Source organism: Phyllopteryx taeniolatus, chromosome 20 (genome assembly GCF_024500385.1).
Source record: "Phyllopteryx taeniolatus isolate TA_2022b chromosome 20, UOR_Ptae_1.2, whole genome shotgun sequence".
NCBI classification, from domain to species: domain Eukaryota; kingdom Metazoa; phylum Chordata; class Actinopteri; order Syngnathiformes; family Syngnathidae; genus Phyllopteryx; species Phyllopteryx taeniolatus.
This window is the reverse complement of record NC_084521.1, coordinates 3,428,762-3,451,216: the sequence shown is the minus strand read 5'-3', so window position 1 is coordinate 3,451,216 and position 22,455 is coordinate 3,428,762. Positions and strand designations below refer to the sequence as shown.

Genomic DNA, 22,455 nt, shown 5'->3' with positions numbered 1-22,455 from the left:
TCAGAGGAGCGAGAAACATCACAGGCCTCATCAGGAAACCTCTCCACGCCTCGGCTATGACTTTTACCAAAGGCCACTTTCGATAAATGCCAGGCTCCAAACATTGGTAAACATTTTATTTTATTTTTTTTACTTACGATCGCATGGCAGAGAGCGGCGGCCGTGCTCTTACTGTACATGGTCGCGTTTCTTCGCTCGTCTGCTGCGGCGTTCCACTTAGGGAGCCGGAGCAGTAAACACTTGGATGGTTTTCCCCGCGGTGATGACAATATTTACACGCAGCGCCATGGAGACCTGCCCTTTCCGTTTGAGTCCCACTCATCCAAACATTGTCTTCCACCCCCGTCCTACCCAGCCCATCGTCGATCAGCCCTGGAAGAAGAACAAAAACCGCAGGGACAAGGAAGTGAAACGCAGTCTTTTCTAGATTCTATGGCTCAACAACTTTTGATATTTTACTCTCTTCTGCAGGGCTCAACATGTGTAAACAAGAATTGAACCTAAAATAAAGGCAGTAGTATCCCTCTGCCGATTCTTGAACACCTACAGCACAGGTGTCTAACCGGTGGCCCGGGGGCCAGATTCGGCCTGCCACATCCTTTTATGTGGCCCGCGAAACCAAATCATGTGCATCCACTTTGTGTTTCTTGCTTAAATACCAAAATTGCAACTTGTCTTCACCTTTAAAAATATTGAGATATTGCAAGCATTTAGTTTGTTACCGATCCTCTTTCTAAAATAAATAATACTGTAGTCAAACAAACAGTTTTACTCTGACGACTGACTACTCTCTAACAAATCGAACTACCCTCAACTTGAAGGAAATCACACTTTGCTAACCCAGACGTTGTTTTCTTATACCTCGACTCAACCACATTCAAACCGTCATGTTGACATACGGTATCATAAAATATCTCCAAGATAAAGAGGATTGGACAAAAACAACTTTGGGATTGGTTGTAAATTGGATTAATGCTAACAATGAATCTGCTGGTCTCTATCTGAAGCGTCCTAATGAGCTCACTGATGGAATGATCACCACGCAGAACTGCTGAAAGCACCGTAACCCAGCAACCGTCCTCGTCCTCAAAAACTTCTGTCTGGAAACTCTGGTGATTTATGGCTAATCATGCGTGGCGATCACCCGCTGATCCGCATCGCCGTTTCTCGCCGGTTGTCCTTGTCGGACATCTTAATCTGCGGTTTTAGGCGCCCGGCGAGGAGATTATCGATGCCTCTCCCGTCAACCCCGGAGAGCCGCGAGCTACAAGTGCTCTTGGCCGAGTGTGTTTTTTAATCAAAATGTGTGTCGAACGGCAACCGGGAGAGAGCCTGAGAGTGCTTTCGGTAAACAAACATAGGCAATTATGCCTCAGCGTGCATTAAGGAAATATGAAAGACATGTTTGTCTCATAGGAGAAGAAGACGGGAGGGTAAAGTGGCTGTTCCACTTAAACTCTCGAGACAGAGCATTGTTCTTGACATCATACTTGTGCGCTAAGGCAATACGCTGGTGTTTTTTGGGCCACTGTTCAATGAAATCCACCTTGCATGTTGACTCGTTTTTTTTTTGCATTTAAGTTACACAATACATAGCTACCGCGTAAAAAGTCACTTTCTAGAGCACTCGAGAACAAGCATACACACTTGAACGTGAGTGTACCTTTCGGGCTAAGATGACTTGTGGCAGTACCTTGAAATGTCCAAGGTTTGTACACCCTTGACACTTGACTTTTATAGCTTGGGATCATACTTGTCGCTTTACAGCCCTGGCAAGGGTACTTTAGAGTCCAGTAATTAGCCCTTTGGGCTACATCATAGAGCAGATTGTAGGTGTGCTAGTGCTTTAAGCTTCTTCTTAACAAGTGCAGGTTCAGAAACAGTATGCTAATGTTGGCGGATGTGAATGGCAAGTTTGAAAAAAATACTCCCTGACACCAGTTTGACTAAACAACAAGAAATTGGGTGGACATATCTACCATAACAGCACGTCCGAAAAATCTTCACGGACCCGTTCCAGACATTGATCTGCAAGTCTAGCATTTTGGTTTGATGCAACCATTTCAGGTGAATTCCAGAGCTCGTACTTTGACAAGCTCTTACTTGAGAATTTGTCCAAATGAGCCCCAAATCGGAGGCAGGTATACTGTTAAATCTTTGCCTTCAGGTATGCCATCTAATTTGGGCAAAAACGTCTTCTTTTCTGTTCTTACTGCTGATTAATTGCCTTTTTTGGGGAACTCAACACAACTGGAAACTCACCAATTTTGGCAAGCAAGTGTATCCTTGTAAAAATGGATGTATTTCAGTGGTCTGGAACGAAACTCCCCAAAATACAGTCTGTAGTGCCCATGGAAAGTTAGAAAACAAATCGCCCCAAACACCAGTTTGACCGAGCAAAATGAAATTGGGTGGACATTACTTTCATGACAGGATGCACAAAGAAGTCCCAAGGACTTATGCCTGAAATTGAACCGGAAGTTGCTCGTTTTGGGTTGAAGCAGACAAACTCTAGGACTCATACTTGGAAATTTGCCCAAATTAACCCCAGTCAGAAGAAAGTATCCGACACAGACAGGGGGAACTACATTTGGAAGCTTTTTCAATCTACGCTATCTAATTTGCAGGTAACATGGCGTCAAAGTTTGACGATCATTTCAAGGTTTCTTCATGGCCAATCTTCCCGTGCGAGGGCCCATTCTCCGCTGTTTGCATCCTTAATTGAATTTGTTTTCTTTGTTCCTGACTACCTGCCTATCTTTGGACCGAATTTAGCTCCCGCCTTACTGCGTTTGAGAGCTTTTAAAAGCCTTAAAAGCGTGGCCCGTTTTGATTAGCGTTTGTCAGGAAAGCCCCCGCCCGCCAACACCACCGAGCTGGAAAGGCTCGGGAGTTTAATTATCGCGACTCTAATTAGTGTTATGAGTGCAGCGCGACCCCCTGTGCGACCTCATTGACCCTGAACCATCTGCATGAGTGTCGCCGCCATTCTCTGTCAAGCGGTGTGTGAGAACCTAACGCCTCCCCCCCCCCAAAAAAAAAGAAAAAAAAACCCAAAACAAAACAAAGAACAGCCTGCAGTATCATACTGGATGAATAGTACCTTCACACACAGGCAGGAAGGCCAATATAATTAGGTGACGATATAAAAGATATGATGGATGGCGCTACACGAAGGAGCGGGAAAGAAGAGCACTTTTAGGACATTTTATCTGGGCTTTTTTTTTCTTCCTTTAAGACAATGCAGAGTGGCTGCAAGACGAATGGAGAGCAGCCTCTTTGGAAAGGCCACAAAGCAGAGCGCGTTTGCCACTTTTTACTTTTCAGTAGGGGCCGTGCAAATTGGACGGCATATATATATATATAATTTTTTTTAGAAGGGAAAAAAGCGAAGGGCTCTGTCACATTAGGCTCGAGATCAAAACGGGAAGGAAAAAGACGGAGCGGTGCTGGAGAAACTCCCGTCGGAGCGGCAGCCTCCGCCGCCGTAATGGCTCCTCAGCCGCGACGCTCACTTTTTCATCATATGGCCGGAAAATGGGATTTAGCAAACTGTTTTTTAGGAGCGGGAGAGTGAGACTAACCTTGATGGCTCACCTTCACAATACAACAAAGTTCCTTTCCCCAACCCCCTCCTCGCCCCGCACCCCGACCGCCGCTCATAAAATCAGCCACAAATCTCCACCGGTGTCATTAAGCAAGGATTTGATTCCATTCATCACTCGGCGCATCCTCCTCCAAGAAGCGGAACAGCCTTGTTCCTTGTTCCTTGACTTTTTTCCACGGTCAACTTTTCAACAAAGTGCCAAGAAATCATTTTAAGCACATGTGGACAAAGTACTTAAAGGCATCCTACACTTACCGCCTTAAATATTGCGGTAAAAGATTGTTTTTATTCAGGTTTTATCCAGTGACGAATACCCGAATATATAAGTTAATAAATGTATCTATTGACATATAGACACATTTCAATATTTAAGCATATTTATAAGTAATATTGTATTCAATTTGACTGCGGTCACGGCAATATAATTATTAGTTGTGATTAAAAACAATGTGTTGTTGTTGTTGTTGTTATTATTCTTCTTCTTATTATTATTAATAGTAGTAGTGGTGGTGGTGGTATTAGCAGTAGTAGTAGTAATAGTAATAGTAGATAGTAATAGTAAATGATATCATTTTTTTATTATTTAACATTGGGAAAATAAAGGAATACTACTAATACAACAACTATAAATAATAATATTATTACTGCCAATAATATTAATACTACCCGTACTCCTACTACTACTATAAATGACTACTATTACCACTACTACTAATCCTAATAGTACTACTTATAAATGAAAATACGAGTCAACAAGTGTAAAGACTGCACGGAGTCCCGTTTTCTGGCATTGAATGTGAGCGTTGCCAACAGCGCACCAGCAAATTGTTATTGTGGCAGACGAAGATGTGCCAAATTGTTACCTTGACCCCCTCTGAGCCCCTCCAACAAATCATATTATTTGCTATCAGCCATGAGAGTGTGAGACAGAGAAACCGTGCACGTGTGTTTGTGTGTAAATCCACAATGTTGTAACTCTTTTATGAGCCCAAATCAGAGGTGGAAATATCTGGCCGGGCCTTCAGAAAGCAGATATTTATAGCGATAGTTCTCGCTTGCCGAGCTGACGCATGGCTCCTTCCAGCACTTAGGCAGCAACGGTAACATTCATTTCGGGGCTGTGGAGGGGTGGCTTGGGTGGTCCCATCTATGCGAGCAAGTCCAATAAGAACACAGTGGCCAGGCTGCCAAGGCTTCAACGTTTATCACCCGTGAAATCAATGACGAGCAGCTAGGATCTTAATAGCCAAAAGCAGCTCAAGTTTATGTCGTTCAGAGAGCTAGCGAGAGCCCGTCGTATAAGCGCAACAAATGGCAACCCGACGTGATGATATCCGATTGAGATGTAAACGTCCGAACTTGGATTTACATCGCTGCCAAATGTGCAAATTGGATCAGTTCCAGATCGAAATGTGGTTTTGTCAATTGGAAAGATAGATACAAGTGTCTGAAAAGTCGATTTTTTCTTTTTGAATTTCAATTTCCACCCAATGTTTTTGTCTGAATCAACTCCAGATTGAAACCTGGTTTGACATTACAGCGTCTGACCGTGCATGTACATAAAAAAAAAAAAAAAAAAAATTAAATCAGACAAGACTCGTTAAATATGTGAAAATGTTGGATGTTAAATTGCTGTCAAAATGTAATCTAGAATGGATCAGATCCAGATTGAACCTGTTTAACATGACCCCATCTGATCCTGCTTACTCACAAAGAATCATTCAAATCAGATAAGATTGGAAAGAGTTGAATGAGAATGTTAAACATACATTTCTTGCAGAAGATGTTAAATGTTACTGTATGCTGCATGTTGATTCTACCTACTTACCTACCCACCTACTTATTTACCAAATGACTGACTGACTGGCAAGTTAACTAATAAACCACTCAACTGACTACGTACGTACCTAGCTACCTACCCACCTACCTACTTATCGACTGACTGACTGACGTCTTCACTAATAAACTACCCAATTGACTGACCAACCGACCGACATACCTACCGACTGACTAACTGACTACTTAACTAATAAACTACCTAACAGACTGACCGATCGACAGACCAACCAACTCACTACTTACCTACCTGACTAGCTGACTAACTGACTACCTAACCCACAAACAAACTAGCTACACACATTTCAATTTGGTTGTGTTTTGCTTTCTCCCGCAGCCCGTTTAGGCAGCAAGTAACGAGAGATGTAGCGGCGACACATCGCAATTTCAAATTCCACGAGACTGACTAAATTGCAACACGAATGAGGACAAGCGCTGTCGAAGACGGATAGATTGATGACTAAATTGGTTCCCATTAAAAGCCACTAATTTGATGCATCATACCCTTCGTGGCCGCCTCCAAGCTCAGACAAATAATGTTCACCTCGTGCTTTTCTGCCAGTGACACCGGGCGGCGCGGATACGATATAGTCGGCTTGCCGTTGTTCACTTTTATTTAGATGTGTCCATCAGATGGCTGGGAGAATAAGAGAAAAAAAAAAAAAAAAAAACACAACAAAACAGCGGCTGTGGCGGCGGTTTGCATCCGTGTCGTCTTTTTTGTGACAAAGGAGCTTTGATTTCCTCCTCCATAATGATTTGAAAGGGATGCCTATTCCTGTCCCCCCATTCATGTGCACATCCCTGTGATGAGGGCAGCACACACGCGCACACACACGCACACGAAATAAAGAAATAAATACAATAGCTTGCCCCGATTGCCACTTTGATTAAGTCGATTGATGTGCCGCCGGGCGAATGGTGGCCAAGTCGAGGGACCAGCATCTCGCTTCTCAATGATCATATGACCAATGTCAGCAGTCCCGAATTTGTCCAATGTGAATAATAAATCATCATACAGCCATATGTTAATCATGTCCTATACAGTGATACCGTGATTCACAAGTAGGGATGCAACTAACTGGGATTTTTAATAATCGATTCGTCTGTGGAATTTTGGTGTGGCAGTGTCAATCAATACGGTTGTGTTTTGTTAGAGTGTTATTGCGACCGACGTGGTGTGGTTTTCGCAGCTTCCCGTATTTCACAAGCTTCCAGATACACACCAAGAATTGCAGTACCACTGGAAACCATGGGGGCAGTGTTGAGGTTCGAAGCAAATCATTTAGGTTGGCGCTAGGGGTGTACGAGTACACGGTGTCGTTAGTTTACGACTTTGTTCCTTTCCTATGGAGGCAGTGTAACTCAAATTTGTACGTAAGTCATAACGCGTCATAGTCATCGCTAAGCTATGCGAACCCCGTGGTAAAGTCATAATTCCGTTAAATATTTGCACGAAAACCTTCTTGGCCATAAATATCCATCCATCCATTTTCAACAGCGCTTATCCTGGTTCGGGTCGCGGGGCACCGGAGCCTATCCCGGCTGACTTCGGGCGAAAGGCGGACTACACCCCGAACTGGTCGCCAGTCAGTCGCAGGGCACAAATAGCCACCGACAACCATTCGCACTCACATTCGCACCGTCACTGAATGGGCACTGAACCCACGCTGCCCGCACCAAACTCAGGCGAGTGCACCACTACACCATCAGTGATGGCCATAAATATAAAAATGAAAAACTCTAAGTATATACTGCAGCTATCTGAGTGTATTCTTACGTCACAACGCAAACTAGTTCATTGCATGTTGTTCGTAACCTCGAATGTTCGTATGTCGGGACTGTCGTAAACCGAGGCCCCTCTGTTTTTGTGTTCCGATTTTTCGGTAGAATCCAGAGTTGTACCGAGTTTCCACTTGGAACAAATTAGGATTAGGTAAGGTAGGCTACCCCGGAAACAAAAACCGACAGCCCAGTCTCTGGCTAGCGGACGTCATGGCTAGCGACATGCTTTTTGGCCGTGCATCAGATGCGATAAACCGTTTGAAACGACGTCACACCACTGTGAATTTCATCTAAACTCCTCACCTGGCAACTTATCTGCAGCGTTCATTTCCTAAAAAGAAGGCCAACTGTTGACGTTGAACTTTGCTAAAACAAAAGGTTCAAGGTGTGTACACCACTAGTCTGTTTCAAACATAACGGTCCATTTTCCAGATGAACTGTGAGCCTAAACGACTTTTCCCAAGGTGCGCCGGGCTGCATCACACTTGGCAGCGATACAGGTGCTGAGTGTCGAACACGGGGAGACCATCAGTCTCTCTGGCCGGATATAAACTCCCAGCACAAATGTCCCCCATTCATCATTTGGGCCTTCACTCTGTAACTTTGGCCGGCGGTACTCCTCGCTGTCCCTCTGGTGTCACGTCTCATTGTTTCCGATGCTCGGAGCGGCGCCGCTGCCATATGTGTCGCCCCTCGTACGAATGCGGATCATATCAAGGCACTTGTCGTGCACGGAGAGTGCAAATGTAACCGCATTGTCTCTGCATTTTCTCATTAAGCCAGAAGCAGCGTTTGTCTTTGTTCAGGCTGTCAAGATGTTGTGCATTGTTAATTTGTGCAGATTAAACATCTGCCTTCCTATTTGGCTAATCCCGAATGTGAGGCGAGAAAAAAAGAGTTGAGTGATTTCCTCTTTTGTGTCAGGATTTGAGTCAAAGCTGCCATTTGCAGCATCATTTGAAATCCTTTTAGACAAATTCAATTTCATCCAATCAGAAACCTGCATTTAGTCAACATTACGTAAAACAATATTTAACATAACATCATCCAACATGAAAACTTCAGTATAAGTCAAATTTGGAATATGCCACATGAGATTGTGTAGGTGTAGCTCATGGTTCGGTCAGTTAGTGGAAATGGTTCGGATGTCCTGTTGCACACCTCCACATGAATTTAAGACGGCTCAGCATGTGTTGCGCGTCTCCCATGGCGACAGGCGGACACGCTGAAAAGATGGAAAGTGCTGATGTCTGTGACAGCTGTTCACAAGCCCTCTTTGCATGATATATCCTTTTTTTCTGGAGCAGAGTGACACATCTTCCCCTCGTTTTGTTCACCTCTTTTAATTATTTATCACTTGAATTTAATGAATTATGCCTGCCGGATTGAAACGTCTGCTCTGTTATTGATATTCAAACAAGAAAAAAAAAAAATGGATAAAATGCCCAATAATTCAATTAAACGCAGAGAGGGAACGTGGTTTAGACTGAAATAGAAAGTGCGAAGCATAATAAATTTGGAAAAAAAAGAAAATGTCAAACAGGCAGTCAGGTGCCTTGGAGTTCCCGTGTCTGCTTCACAGTTCCGAGATTCCGGGTTCGAATCTCTGCTGTGGCCTTCCTGTGTGGAATGTGCATTTTCTCCTCGTATCGGGAAGCCAAACAACTAAACAATAACTCGTGGTTACTGTATTGCACCACAATGACAGTTTTATTCTGGGAATTATTGTCTGCATGTTTCATTTTCAGAGTTGTCGCTTTCCTTCTGTGTCACTGCCTTGCTGCGGGCGGCACTCAATTCAAAAAGTACTCTGTGGAACAACCCGAGGCCGACTGTTGATTGAAGGCTCTCCAGCTCGTTTGTGATGTGCTGTTGCTCAAAGGTTGCCTGCAGGAATGGACCTTTTCGCCGCCGCCGCCGCCGCCGCCGCCGCCGCCGCCGCTCTCTTGTGAAACAGCACAAAAGTTTCAAACGTGACCCTTCTCGTGTTGCACAGCGGCAGGCCCGAACACAGAGCCGTGTGTAATTTGCACAGACCACAAAAGAAAAAAAAGAACTGGTGCAACACTTTTCACAGGCGCGTATCAGTGGTTCTTTTTGTGCTGTTTAGCTGCACAACAAGAGCAACAGGAAGCTTCTGTAGCAGGCTGCTGCTCCCGGGAGAGCAGTTTGGCTCGCAAAGGGATGATCAGCGCTTTTTTAACCAAGGCTCACATTCGACGTCACGCTGTCTTCGTGATCGCCCTCCAACTGCCTTTGAGCTTTAACCTGCAGGGGAGGTTTTTTTTTTTTTTTGTATTATTATGTACTTTTGCAAGTCTGAAAGTCTCACAAGAGTTGAAACTTCTAAAGAGCACCTGGAAAAGAGCTAATAGCGCAGAGTGCAATAGTGCTCTGCCAAGACTTCAACATTTGTCACAGCTGAAATCAATAAAGAACAAATATGATGTAGTATGTTATTAGCTAAAAAGGAGAGTTGACAGCGATGGAGATGTCCCAATGTTAAAAAAGGGATTTTGGTTTGTCACCTGGGAAATCAATTTACAATCTTGGATGGTGTTCACGGCAAAGTTGCGCACATTTTAATTCAAAGAACAAAATGCTCATAAGATCCAGAAAAAAACACGATCAAAATACAAAGCAAAATTATTTTTACACTCATTAAAATGTGGTTTTGCTTGTGCGACACCTGTGTAATTTTTCATATGACGTCAAGAGAACAAAATGTCATAAGATCCCTGAAATACCACAAAATACAATATTATTTTGTACTCATTAAAATGTGTTTGACACACATGCAATCATGAGATGATCTAGGATATTATTTGCGGCAAATGAAGTCGAGGGAGCCAAATGTCATAAGCTCCCCAAAGTACAAATCCGATTGGATGAAAGTGGAGCGCCATTTTAAAAGTGGATTTTCCCACTTCGTCACCTGTGAAATTCGTTCACCATACAGGGCTCGCTAACTTTTTTTTTTGAAACCGATAGCTGCTTCTTGGGTACTGGTTATGGCAAAGCACACTTTCATTTCGTATATGTTATTCTTCATAATTAATGAGATTCTTCTTTGTCTTCACAATTTCTCACAATCAACAATGATTTAACAAGGAAAGAAACATACATTTCTACATGCAACACTCTTTCTATCAATTTTGGCAAGTGTTTAGATTTTCAAATGCTCACTTTTAGATTATTCCTAGGAAGTAACAATGTCCCATCACTGGTGCTACTCGTGTCTTGGGACCAAAATGTTATTAACTTAAAAACGAGTACACACTTGCATCTGCATTCAAAGGAAGAAAAAGGTCATAAGATCCCAAATGCAAGCCCAACTTTGGTTTGTCACCTGTGGAATCAAAATATGATCTAAGATGTTATTAGCCAAAAAGGAGTAGAAGTTTCTTCTGGAGTCAAGGAGGCAACAAAGATATCTTTATGATCCCACATACTACAACCCAATGGGATCAGAGTTGACTGCGATGGAGGTGTTCCAACAGGAAATGGGTTTGGACCTCATCCACATGCAGCATCAGCACTGGTGCACCCCAAGGTTGTGTCCTCTCTCCACTGCTCTTCTCTCTCCACACAAACGACTGCACCTCAACGCACCCGGCTGTCAAACTCCTGAAGTTTGCAGATGACACCGCCGTCATCGGCCTCATCAAGGACGGTGACGAGTCTGTGTATCGACAGGAAGGGGAGCGGCTGGAGCTGCGGTGCGGCCGACACAACCTGTAGAAATGGTGGTGGACTTCAGGAGGCATCCTTCGCCATAGCTGCCCCTCACGCTGTCCAGCTGCCTTGTGTCAACCGTCGAGACCTTCAAGTTCCTGGGAATTACAGTCTCTCAGGACCTGAAGTGGGCGATCAACTCGGTCCTCAAAAAGGCCCAGCAGAGGATGTACTTCCTGCGGCTTCTGAGAAAGCACGGCCTGCCACGGGAGCTGCTGAGGCAGTTCTACACAGCGGTCATCGAATCAGTCCTGTGTTCTTCCATCACAGTCTGGTTTGGTGCTGCTACAAAAAAGGACAAACTCCGACTGCAACGGACAATCAAAACTGCTGAAAGGATTGTCGGTACTCCCCTACCCACCCTCGAGGACTTGCACGCTGCCAGAACCCTCCGCACCCCGGTCACCAGCTCTTCCAGCTCCTTCCCTCAGGTAGGCGCTACCGATCAATGCAAACTAGAACTAGCAGACATTCCAACAGCTTCTTCCCTCTTGCAATCAACTTCTTAAACAGCTAACTTACAATTCCATTACAAGATGCTGCCAATTTCTTTTGTCTGAGTTTGTTGTCACATTTCTGTCGGGCCAATTATACATTACTCGTGCACTCACTGCAGTAGTCTCGCCACGCTGCACTATTTGCATATCTGTTATCATGCCAGAGTAACATCTGCCCCATTTGCACACTGACTGAGGAGTATCTGCAACATTTGCACAATCAACATTGTCCCAGATTATCGCACTACTCGTCACTTTAAACTGCATACACTCCTTGAAGTTTCGGCGCCCTTTGCACAATGGTCATTGCGCCGGACTATTGCGAGATTAGTCATTCGAACTGCTCTAAGTGCTAGAGGACGCTGCATCTTTTTGCACAATTGCCAAAAAAATAATAATAATTGTACCGGCATTACCAGATAACTAGCAACCCTTTATTGCTCAGTGACTATTTTTCTCAATGTCTTTATGTCTCAAAAGTGTTCTCTGTCAGTTGTTGTCGTACTAAAGCGGCTCCAACACAAATCCCTTGTGTGTTTTTTGGACATAGTTGGCAAATAAAGATGATTCTGATTCTGACACTTGTGAAATAAATGAAGAAAAAATAGTACCAAGAATGTTGTTTGTGAAAAAAACTAGTACGAGGAGTACAAACTAGTATAAGACAGCTCAATACGATGAGAGTTGACAGCGATGTCTCGACATTTAAAATGGGATATGGTTAAATGGGATTTTGCCATTTGAATTGTGACCAATTGCGTAACCTTGGTCTGACATTCAAGCTTCTGAAGCTTTATACACCACGAAATTGAAAACGAGAGAAAGAAATTCCAGGTTTAATACTGCACTTTTGTTGCTTTATAGACTGCTAAGAAGTCAGAAATTGAAACATAAATAAATAAAATAAAATAAAAAACATCCAAAAGAATGTTAATTGTTTGTGTGTTTGTGACGAGTTCTTGAATTCAACAACCTCATCTTTTTCATTTTCGTGTTGTGGAATCACGGACCAAGAGATGCACTTTATCTACAAACCCCTTTTCATGCAGTACGGTTGTGTATGAAAGTCAAAGTCAATAATAACCAATAACGGCAGACAAGGAGACTCGTAGTGCTGCATTACAGACAACAATTCAAGATGGCCCGTAGTACGCTCCTCAGAGTCGGCGCGCCAGTAAATACATACACCCGACTAAGTAGAAATGTAGTCGGAATCTGACGTTGCGCAACAATAGTGGGATCCGTGGACACACATTTAAAGACTGTCACCGACTTTTCAGTTCTTTTAGTACACTGTTTTCCAACCTTTATTGCGCCAACGTACATACGTATTTTACATTCGAAAAATCTCATGCCGCAACACTGAACAACAACAACAAAAAAATACTGAAATAATGATGATCTCGTCTCAGTGGGGAAACTGTTTAGTTGACCACAAAGCTATAATTCTGTTGTACCAGGTGGATATACAGGTTAATTGTACCCTCTGCCATCTAGTGGAAGAGCAATCAATTGTTTTGCCTGTCGCTATACATCGCTGACATAGATAGATGAACAAAGATAGATTGCCCAGTAGTTGGGAATCACTGTTTTAGCACATCGGTTCCCAAGTAAGAACGCTCACTCTTCCTTCGCAAGAAGTCAGGCAAACTTTTCAAGTTTTCTGGAATGCAGCAACATCGTAAATCTGAATAAGTAACGAGAATTTGTTGACATCGAGCGTGGGACGTAGAGCAAAGCCACAAAGTTGACTTGAAAATATGTTTGAACTTGGGCACGTCATGGTTGCTAGGTCCCTGGCATTTACGGGCAACAAACCTCCACGGATGGTCCGCCCCGAAATGAAACGTTGACTTTGCGCGACGAGTAAACACTTGAGCATCGAGACACCGGAGGACGCAAAACGGCACCCATTGCCGCTGATGGATTCCATTAATACCAACCTTTGGCGTCCTATCGTCACCGTTGGGTGTGTTACTCTTATATATGTAATATAATATTGACCGCAGCCTGTAAATCTGCAGTGGCGCTGCTTATTTAACGACGTGTTGACATTTCCTGATGGATTGAACGAGGGCTGTCGACAGTAATCCGGCGGCAATGCAAAGAAAATGTTTACAGAGGCCCGCTGTCGCTGCGCTATATGACAAACACACACAAACTTAATTAGACGCCGCCGCACACAATAGCAGAAAAAGTAATTATAATGAAGCCAATTGTCATTTTTCCCGCTGTAATTGAAATGCGCGTCTATTACGCAGATAAAACTACATAAATGTGATGATGTTTTTTTTTCCCCAGCACAAAGCATATCAGCTGTGTTGTTTGGTTTCATGCACAACCATTGCCTCACATTAGCGGGCCACAGATAGCGAGGAGCCCAAAAGAAACAGCAAAGCAAATGTATTTATATTGCGCATTTCATACACAAGGTAACTCAATGTGCTTTACATGATTAAAAGCATTTAAAAACAAAGGGGAAAAAAACTGCTTATAAACATTTCAAACAAAGATAATTTTTTTTCTCTCCATAAAATTACAATTAAAACAGCGTACAGTGCAAGAAATATTTAAAAGTGGAAAGCGAGACTCTAAACCCACCGGTGTTTGAATGACTCATTTTATTTCTAAACAAGTGAGTGTGTCATGGCTGTAACACATTCGATGGTGTTTTCAATCCAGAGCTATATGACTATACTGTGAACAAACAAAGACTGTCAACACGCCCTGTTTTGTTGGCATGTCTTCCCGCCATAGCAACTGAAGATTGCGTAACCTTGGTTAATTTCAGAAGCTTAATACACTGAAGTACATAGTTCCTTAGGAACCTTTGCTCTGACGCAATATCTTTATTTTTAAAGTCGTTGCTTTTCATAGCCTGTGATTCAGTGGACAAATGGAAAACCAAAGTTGGAGAAACCGTACTATTTTATAGAAGAGTGGAACTGGATTGTACCATGATATTGACGAGGCGAAGAGCTATATTTCTAGACTTTAACAGTCTAACTAGATGTTTGGTCAATGTATGATGTGTCTCTAGTACTCTTTGTCCTGTTGTGCTGATTGATTGCGGTTTGTTTTACAATCACAAGGCAGCTGATGTGTTTTCTTGTGCTTCTTTGATGGCCACATTATTTTCAAGTATTGAATTTGTGTTATTTCATGTCGCAGTTTTTTTAGCCGTTCCATTTTTATGGAGCACAAATAAAAGCCAGAGCTTTCTTCAATTTTTACAGCGTGAATGAGGCACTTTGCGCACCTTGAAGGTAGAAAGGTGCAATATAAATGCAACCCATTTAGCACCTATATTCATCCGCTCGGCAAACCTAAGTCATCCTTCCCCGGTTATCCAGTCCCTGCCTCCTCCTCCGTCACCGGTGTGCTTCAAATGGAGGACGCTCACCTCCAAGGTGCTACAGCACACCGTCTACACTCTCTTCATCAGCAAGCTCGGCCTTTGTGTTTGGAGAAACCCTCCCCTTAAAAGCCCTAAACTCACCACATCTGCTGCTTATTGAAGAATTCTGACGTGCCTCATTAGGTACAAATGTGGCAGGTTGCCCTTTGATGGACATCACTCGGGATTCGCAGACCGTTCTTTGGAGGCGACGTGCTCTTCACACATTCAGAAGTCATTAGGTTTGTCTTAGTGTCTGCAAAAGGTTTTTAGATAATAACGCCCCACTGATCCGTCTGATCTGTACGTGACCTTTTTTTTCTGCTATTAATACATCCTGGTTTCCTTCGCTGAGATGAAAATGATGATGATTTTTTTTTTTTTTGATCATCATTTTGTCCTCACAGGTATTTTATATGAAGCAATCAAAAGGGACTTATCCCACTCGGGAACATGACCCGCGCTTGCTTGCTGTTGATACCCGCAAAGGCAGGAGCTCATCAAAACCTTTTTTTTTTTTTTTTTATTTAACTCGAGTCTGCACTCTCCAGCTTGGTGACAAGAATAAACGAGGGAAAATATCTTTACGATCACGAATTCATCAAAGAAGCGCCCACAACGCTTTCAGCATTTAGTCAAACGTTCTTTTTTTGCTTCCAAAGTGCATAAAATGAATTGAAAGAGCCCCAGATGACTCCTCTCTGTGCTGCTGGCTCATATTCTACATCACATATGGACCATAAATATGTACGCACATGCCAAGTATACACCAGGCTCTTAATAGTAAAGTCATTTGTTTATATAATTTGTGCCCATTCTCCTACTACAATGTTTCATCTTTTGTTCCTTGAACTGCTTAATTAAATATGTTTAACATGTTCAATTACGTAACTGGACTTAAGAAACTACCATTTTAGATGGTTCAAATGCTAACATGCTAGCATTTGGTATGCTAACATATAGCCCGATAGCAACATGATAAGAGAAAGTGCTAAGGCTGATTAATAAGGGTTTTACGTCTTGACCTGTATTCAGTTACTAGTCCTAATAATTTCTAAAACAATAAAATGCTAGCAGTCGATATGCTAACATATTGCCAGATATGATCGTAAAAGTGCTAAGGATGACTGATGAGGGCTTTACATCCTTCCGTCTATTCAAGCACTATTTCTAAGTGATAAAATGCTAACATGCCAGCAGTTCTTTGGCTTTCAAACCTTTCCCACTATTCATGCGATATTTCCTTGCTCCTATTTTTATTTCCGACAGCTCCACTCGGACATGGACAAGGGCGATGGCAAGGTGAAGTACGTGCTGTCGGGCGAGGGCGCCACCTCCATCTTCACCATCGACGAGAACACGGGCGACATCCACGCCACCAAGCGGCTGGATCGGGAAGCGCAGCCCTACTACACGCTGCAGGCCCAAGCCGTGGACCGACTCAGCAACCTGCCTGTCGAGCCCCGCTCTGAGTTTGTGGTCAAAGTCCAGGACATCAACGATAACGAGCCCAAGTTCCTCGATGGGCCCTACTTTGCTGGAGTGCCTGAGATGTCACCCCTAGGTGAGCTTGTTTTGGTATTTGGTTGTAGCCTATGTTGAACTGCTGGGATTCTGGGTGTTTCTGCTATCCATGGATTGGTACAGTTGGAAATAACTCTGAAAAAAAACTTCATGCAGGCGATGGTTAGGGGTGAACTTTCCAACTCTGCCACTCAGGACTCCTCAACAATGTTGGGGAGTGTACAAGGTGGGATTTGGGGTTTTTCCACTCACCACAGATTGTTACAGTTGGAAATAACTTTTGAACAGAAGGTTATACAACAATTCAACTGCTACCCCCACACTTTTTGAGGTTATTTTAAAACAGTAGCACCCGCGTCCTTCTACGTGTCGGGAAGAGACACGTACACCTATCCCCCTTACTCCCTAACCCCCTCACCCAAACCCTCTAAAATGTAGCTAGCAACAGTATATTATTTCTCTTACTAAACCTAACCCCTAACTCTTACCCCTAAAACTTTATCCCACTACCCCTACCCACTAACCCTACTTACGCTAACCCCTACCCTCTAACCCCCTAATATCTAAAACCCCTAAACCCAACCCCCTAAACCTAACCCTACCCTACCTTCCCTTAACCACCCTCTTGCTGGCCCACTTCAATATCTCCTCCAAGTGCTCACGCTGCAAATGTGAGTAAATCCAGGTAAAAACAACAACATCCCGAGGCCAGTGAACCCAGCAGTCGCGTGATAAAGACAGCAGGGGCGAGAGTGGCTATTCCGGCGTTAGCCTCCATGCATCTGACTTGGTCAGAGGCCTGTGGTCTTTTTAATACCAGCTGAGCTTGTTATATTGTCAGCCCATGTAGCTTGATTTACATACATCACCTAAAATGCCAGCGTCGGCCTGCGGGTTGTTGATGAGTGACGCACGTTTGCGGGGCTACTCGAGCGACGCTAACGTCTGAATCAGGCAGGCCGGACAGTATGCCGCAGGCGTTTTTTCTTTCCAAGTTCACGTTTACAGCTACCTGCATGCCCCCCCCCCCGTCTGATTGAGACAAATACATTCTGATCGGGGACAAACCCGTTTCTGCCCATCACAATGTTATGTGGCCTCGTTGTAGTGGCAGGCGTCCTCGAGCCCCAAATGCCACCGGCTAGGCTGGGAGCAGAAATCTCATCACGGTGCAAGCTGGATGTCACCGGCACATTGTCACTGCTGTACAGCAACATTCCAATTTCAAGATGGAGAGATTGACATGCTAACTACCTGCAGTCGATAAGATAACAAGCTTTATAAGCCATGTAACTTTGCTAAAAAAATAAATAAAAGCGATCTCACTTGATTGATGTGCTAAGTAGCAACAACAGCTAACTAAATTGACTTTGATGATGTGTTAACCAACTTGACTAAAATATGTAAAGTAGTTCAATTAGTTGGAGAGAACGACTAATTGTCTTGTTAAGAAAGCTAACATGTTAATTGATAAGCTTAGTAGCACGACTCGATAGATAGATAGATAGATAGATAGATAGATAGATAGATAGATAGATAGATAGATAGATAGATAGATAGATAGATAGATAGATAGATAGATAGATAGATAGATAGATAGATAGATAGATAGATAGATAGATAGATAGATAGATAGATAGGCTAACCATCTTAAGTATGAGTTCAGAAAAAAAATGTCTTCATAAGTTAGTTAATTTAATATGTAGCTAATTTATGTGATTGATAAGCTTAGTAGCATGTCTCAATAGATAGATTGATAGTCTATCTTGTCATCTAGTTTGACTTTAACGTATATGCTAAGCCCCTCCATGAATTAGCAAGAATGGGTAATTGTCTTGATAAAGATTGTTATCTTGACTAACTAACTAAATTGATTGATAAGATTACTATTATGATTGGATTATATAGTAGAAAAGTATATGGTCTAACTAACTGCTAAGTAGCGTGATGAATTAGCTAAGATAATTTGCTAAGATAAAAAAAAAAAAAGGTTAGATGATCTAATTGTCTTTACAAGATGTTTAGGCTGTGAGCAAGGAACAACTCGTTAAGATAACTAACTACCAGTAGCACATTTGTTTTGTGTTCATGGATTTTCGTCTTTAAGAAAATGCACACTGGAGAGCGAGCATGATCCTCAAGGAGATTTTACTAACGCACATTTTTTTTTTTTAAAGCAGCAACAATAAATTCTTCCCCTCAACAGAATATCAAAGGCACGTGCTAGCATACAGACGGAATTTAGCGTAAAATGAAAGGTGCTACCTTTCAAGTCCAAGTGGACATATCAGCATTGTCATATCAGCAGCGCTTTGCTTCCAACACTGATCTGGGAAGGATTACAAAGGTGGCAGGCGCAGCGCTCGGGTTTAAGGAAGCACGAGATTACGACGAGGAGTCCAGATAAGGCAGCGACCGGCTGCACCACCGGCAGGTCTCGCGGGGTCTCCTCTGACACTGACACTTTATTTACTTCTCCCCATATTCGAGTGCATATTAGTTTTCCATCTGTTTCACCTGCTTGAAACCCTCATTTGAAACCTTAATTTAAAACCATAACCCTTCCTTGAAAACCTGTCAAAACAATTATGATGAGGGACGGGCCGAGCAGTACCGCCGCAATTCTTTCATAGATGTCTTGAAATCGTTAGCGGAGGCGGCGCCGCAAAGCTGATAAATGGCTTTAATTTCGAGGAAATCTTCAGTTGAATTGATGAAAGTGTTTAGAGGCGACCTCCCGACCTCTCGATCTCGGAAGGCTTTCGTCTTAATCACGTGTGTGATTTCAAAGAAAAGACGCAGAGGACGCCACCGGCGACAGTGTGCTAAATTGTGTTAAGCTAAGTTGTGTTAGTTAAGAAATAAGCCTTTTTCAATCGGATTTTTTTTTTGTACACATTGATAAATGTCAGAATCCATTTTTTTTCTACTGTGTTCCGCATAATTGAACTCGTAAACTCAACTCAGCTGAAGGCTTTGTGTGTGTTTGCATGACAGCGCGAAGCAACCCGTGCCGGACTTCCTGAATAAAATAGGTGCCTCGCGCTCCCGTTGAACACACCACATTTGTTTTCATTCCGAGCGGACAGATGACGGCGGCTGGGCCCGGACGGCAAACTGATTAGGCGCGCGCTCGCACGTTTTAGCCGCGCAAACAAAAGCAGTAAATGTCGGCCGGAATGCAAGACGACATTGAGGTGATGAAGACGGACGGAACGTTGAAGAGGCTCAGACGCTTTGAGGGGATGATAGCGGACGGCGGGAAAATATCATTTGGATATGAGAGGATTTTGTTTTTACCTCCAGCTCACCATTTCTTGCTTTAAACCCTAATTTGGAACCGTCATCCTAATTTGCAACCTGACTTTGGCACCCAAAACCCTGTCTGGAAACCTTAATTTGAAACCTCAAAGCAGTCTTTAAACCCTAATTTGTAACCATGACCCTGTTTTAAAATCTAACCTGACTTTAAATCTTAATTCTGTCTTGAGACCCTACTTTAGAACCCCGGCTTGACGCCCTAACTCTTTTTTTGAGACCCTAACACAGACAAAACCTTAAATCAGGCTTGAAGCCCTTGTTTGAAACCCTAACCCAGGCTTGAAACCATAATGTGATACTCCAACCCAACATTGAAAGCCTTAACCCAGGCTTGAGAAACGACTTTAAAATCTTATCCCCTGCTTAAAACCCTAATTTGAACCCCCAGTCCTTGTTTCTTGGAACCTTAACCCTATTTGGAAATCCTATCCCTTGCTTGCGACCTTGATTTAAACCCCGAACCTTTGTTTGGAACCCCAACCCAGCCTTAAAACCCTAATTTGGAACTCTTAGCCTACATTGAAACCCTCTACCCATGCTTGAAACCCCACTTTGAAACATTATCCCTGGTTTTAACCCTTAATTTGAAGCCCTAACATTTATTTGAAACCCTAACCCTGATTTAGAAACCATATCCCTGGCTCAAAGTCCTCCACTGAAACCCTAATCCTTGTTCAAAAATCTAACCCAGGCTCAAGCCAGTCATTTAGAATTTTAACCCTTCTTTGACCCCCCCTAACCAAGCCTCAAAACCCTACTTTGAAACCCTCACCCAGACTCGACCCCGTAATTTGGAACCTCACCAGTTCTCAAACAATTTTTGGGGCCGGCCAACAAAGTTCAAAGGAGGTCGTCCCCCTCAACCACAAATCCTAAAGTCCGATCAGGATCTTGGCACGCCGCTGTTTTAACTACGCCGCTATGATGAAGATTTACACCTGGCTCGACTTCTCTCTCTCGCGCTCGTCCTTTGACCTTGGCGCTTTCAACAGGCCGTAATATAAGATGTCATGACTAAGAGGTGATGATATAATCCGGGTGTCCTTCTCCGGCCGGCCAGCGCGGCGATAACTTCCCGGTGTCGAGCATACGGCAGACAAAGCCTGTTAATTCCGCTTTACGAGGCGCACGGAGGACTCTAATCTTCAATTTCCATGATCACTTCATTCTGTAAAAGCCTGTAAAACACGTCTCACGTCGGAAAGGCACCTTTTTTTACGAGCGGCTTTGGTTCCCAAAAGGCGTCGCTTTTCTGTCACATGCTACGATATAAACGCGTGCTCGGCCCGCCGCGCCATTAAAGTGAAATATTCAGCTGCCCGCCCGGCTGCAAAAAAGCCGGTGGAAAATGACGTTTTTTTGATTTTTTTTTTTTATGCTTTTCAAGGTGATTTCACCAATGGGCACAAGTCGCAAACAAAAACGTCAAGTAGAGGCAATTTTTTAAAACACCGCAGTTATTTGTGGAATTGATGCCCTTGATTAAATCAACATTTTTTGTCTTTTAAAATGATGAGTTTTGTTTGCTGCATTCTAACGTACTGCATATATTGTAGAAATAAAAATGTTATTCGCAACTGTAAAACCCTAACGCTGCCTTATAACCCTAATGGAAACCCTAACCTTTGTTTGAAACTCAAACAAAACAAAGCCCTAACCCTGTCTTGAAGCCCTAATTCGAAACTGTAACCCTCGATTGAAAACCAAACCCTGGCTTGAAACCGTAATTTGATGAAAGAATAACGTGTAGTAACTGGAGTCTAACTGGAGTTTCTCATTCCAATCTGAATTGTATCGCGTGAGCTGCGACGTCTGAATGTGCTGGAACATCGTGGACAAACAAGGCTTAAGTCCTCGTTAACATGGACAGATGGGTCACACTCTCCATCTGGCTTCTACATTTTGGCTTCAAAACGCTCCTGCAATCGGGACTAGAATGGCAACGAGGGGAATATAAAGTGTATAAACCGGAAGGAGTAACACTCCAGCTTGTAATCAAACGTGGCAACCGTGAGTGTTTTTGTGTGTGTGCTGTTTTAGCGCATGTCGCATAAGAAATGCTTATTCTTCATTACATATGAAAATACCAAGTCATTGCAAAACTAAACAGCAGCACCAACAAATAAAGGCGATATTACGCCTCATGACATTATTTACTGCCTCACTAGTTTCTTTTCCGTCGCTCCCTTCCCAGTTCGTCCCCCCCGACTTCACCCCCTTACTCCGCTCTCAAGTGCAATCGGTCACGCGCTCGCTGCCGACGTTTCCACAATTAGCCGCGTTTGCGGCTGTTGCCATGGTAACTAATGACGGCCCGTCCGCCCCCGCAGGAACCATGGTGGCGCAAGTGGTGGCCACGGACGCCGACGACCCCACGTACGGGAACAGCGCCAGGGTGGTATACAGCATCGTGCACGGGCAACCCTACTTCTCCGTGGAGCCCAAGACAGGTGGGTGTTTGCCAACCACGGACGGGCGCAGGAAGGAAGGATGATTGGTGCGCCTGGCACAGTGCTGGGATCCCGCTTTGAACTGTTTCATTCATTAAGCCTCACTGTCAATCGAATGTTTGCCTTTGGAACTGGAGTCAGAAAAAAAGGTGGGATTGATGACATTCTGACACCAAATTATGTTTTAAAAATTCAGCCCACGAAGCCAGTTCATCTTAGCCATACAGATTTTGGTTGGCACGTCTATCTTGATATTATGCACAAAAAAAAGTCTCAAGAAGCCGTGCCTGAAAACACACAGGA

General features: G+C 43.4%; 1 protein-coding gene across 2 annotated transcripts in view; it reads left to right on the top strand.

Annotated features, from left to right (window-relative positions):
• The window catches only part of cdh7a (cadherin 7a), an 80,028-nt gene that overhangs the window by 16,956 nt on the left and 40,617 nt on the right, over nucleotides 1–22,455 (top strand). The window contains exons 1-3 of one of the 2 annotated variants that reach the window (XM_061757670.1): nucleotides 10,452–11,394; nucleotides 16,127–16,421; nucleotides 22,033–22,152. In XM_061757670.1, the coding sequence (XP_061613654.1) occupies nucleotides 11,131–11,394; nucleotides 16,127–16,421; nucleotides 22,033–22,152 (679 nt within the window). In that variant the 5' untranslated portion in view covers nucleotides 10,452–11,130. Of the gene's footprint in view, nucleotides 1–10,451; nucleotides 11,395–16,126; nucleotides 16,422–22,032; nucleotides 22,153–22,455 lie in introns of those variants that run through there. The other variant, XM_061757672.1, reaches the window with a different exon arrangement.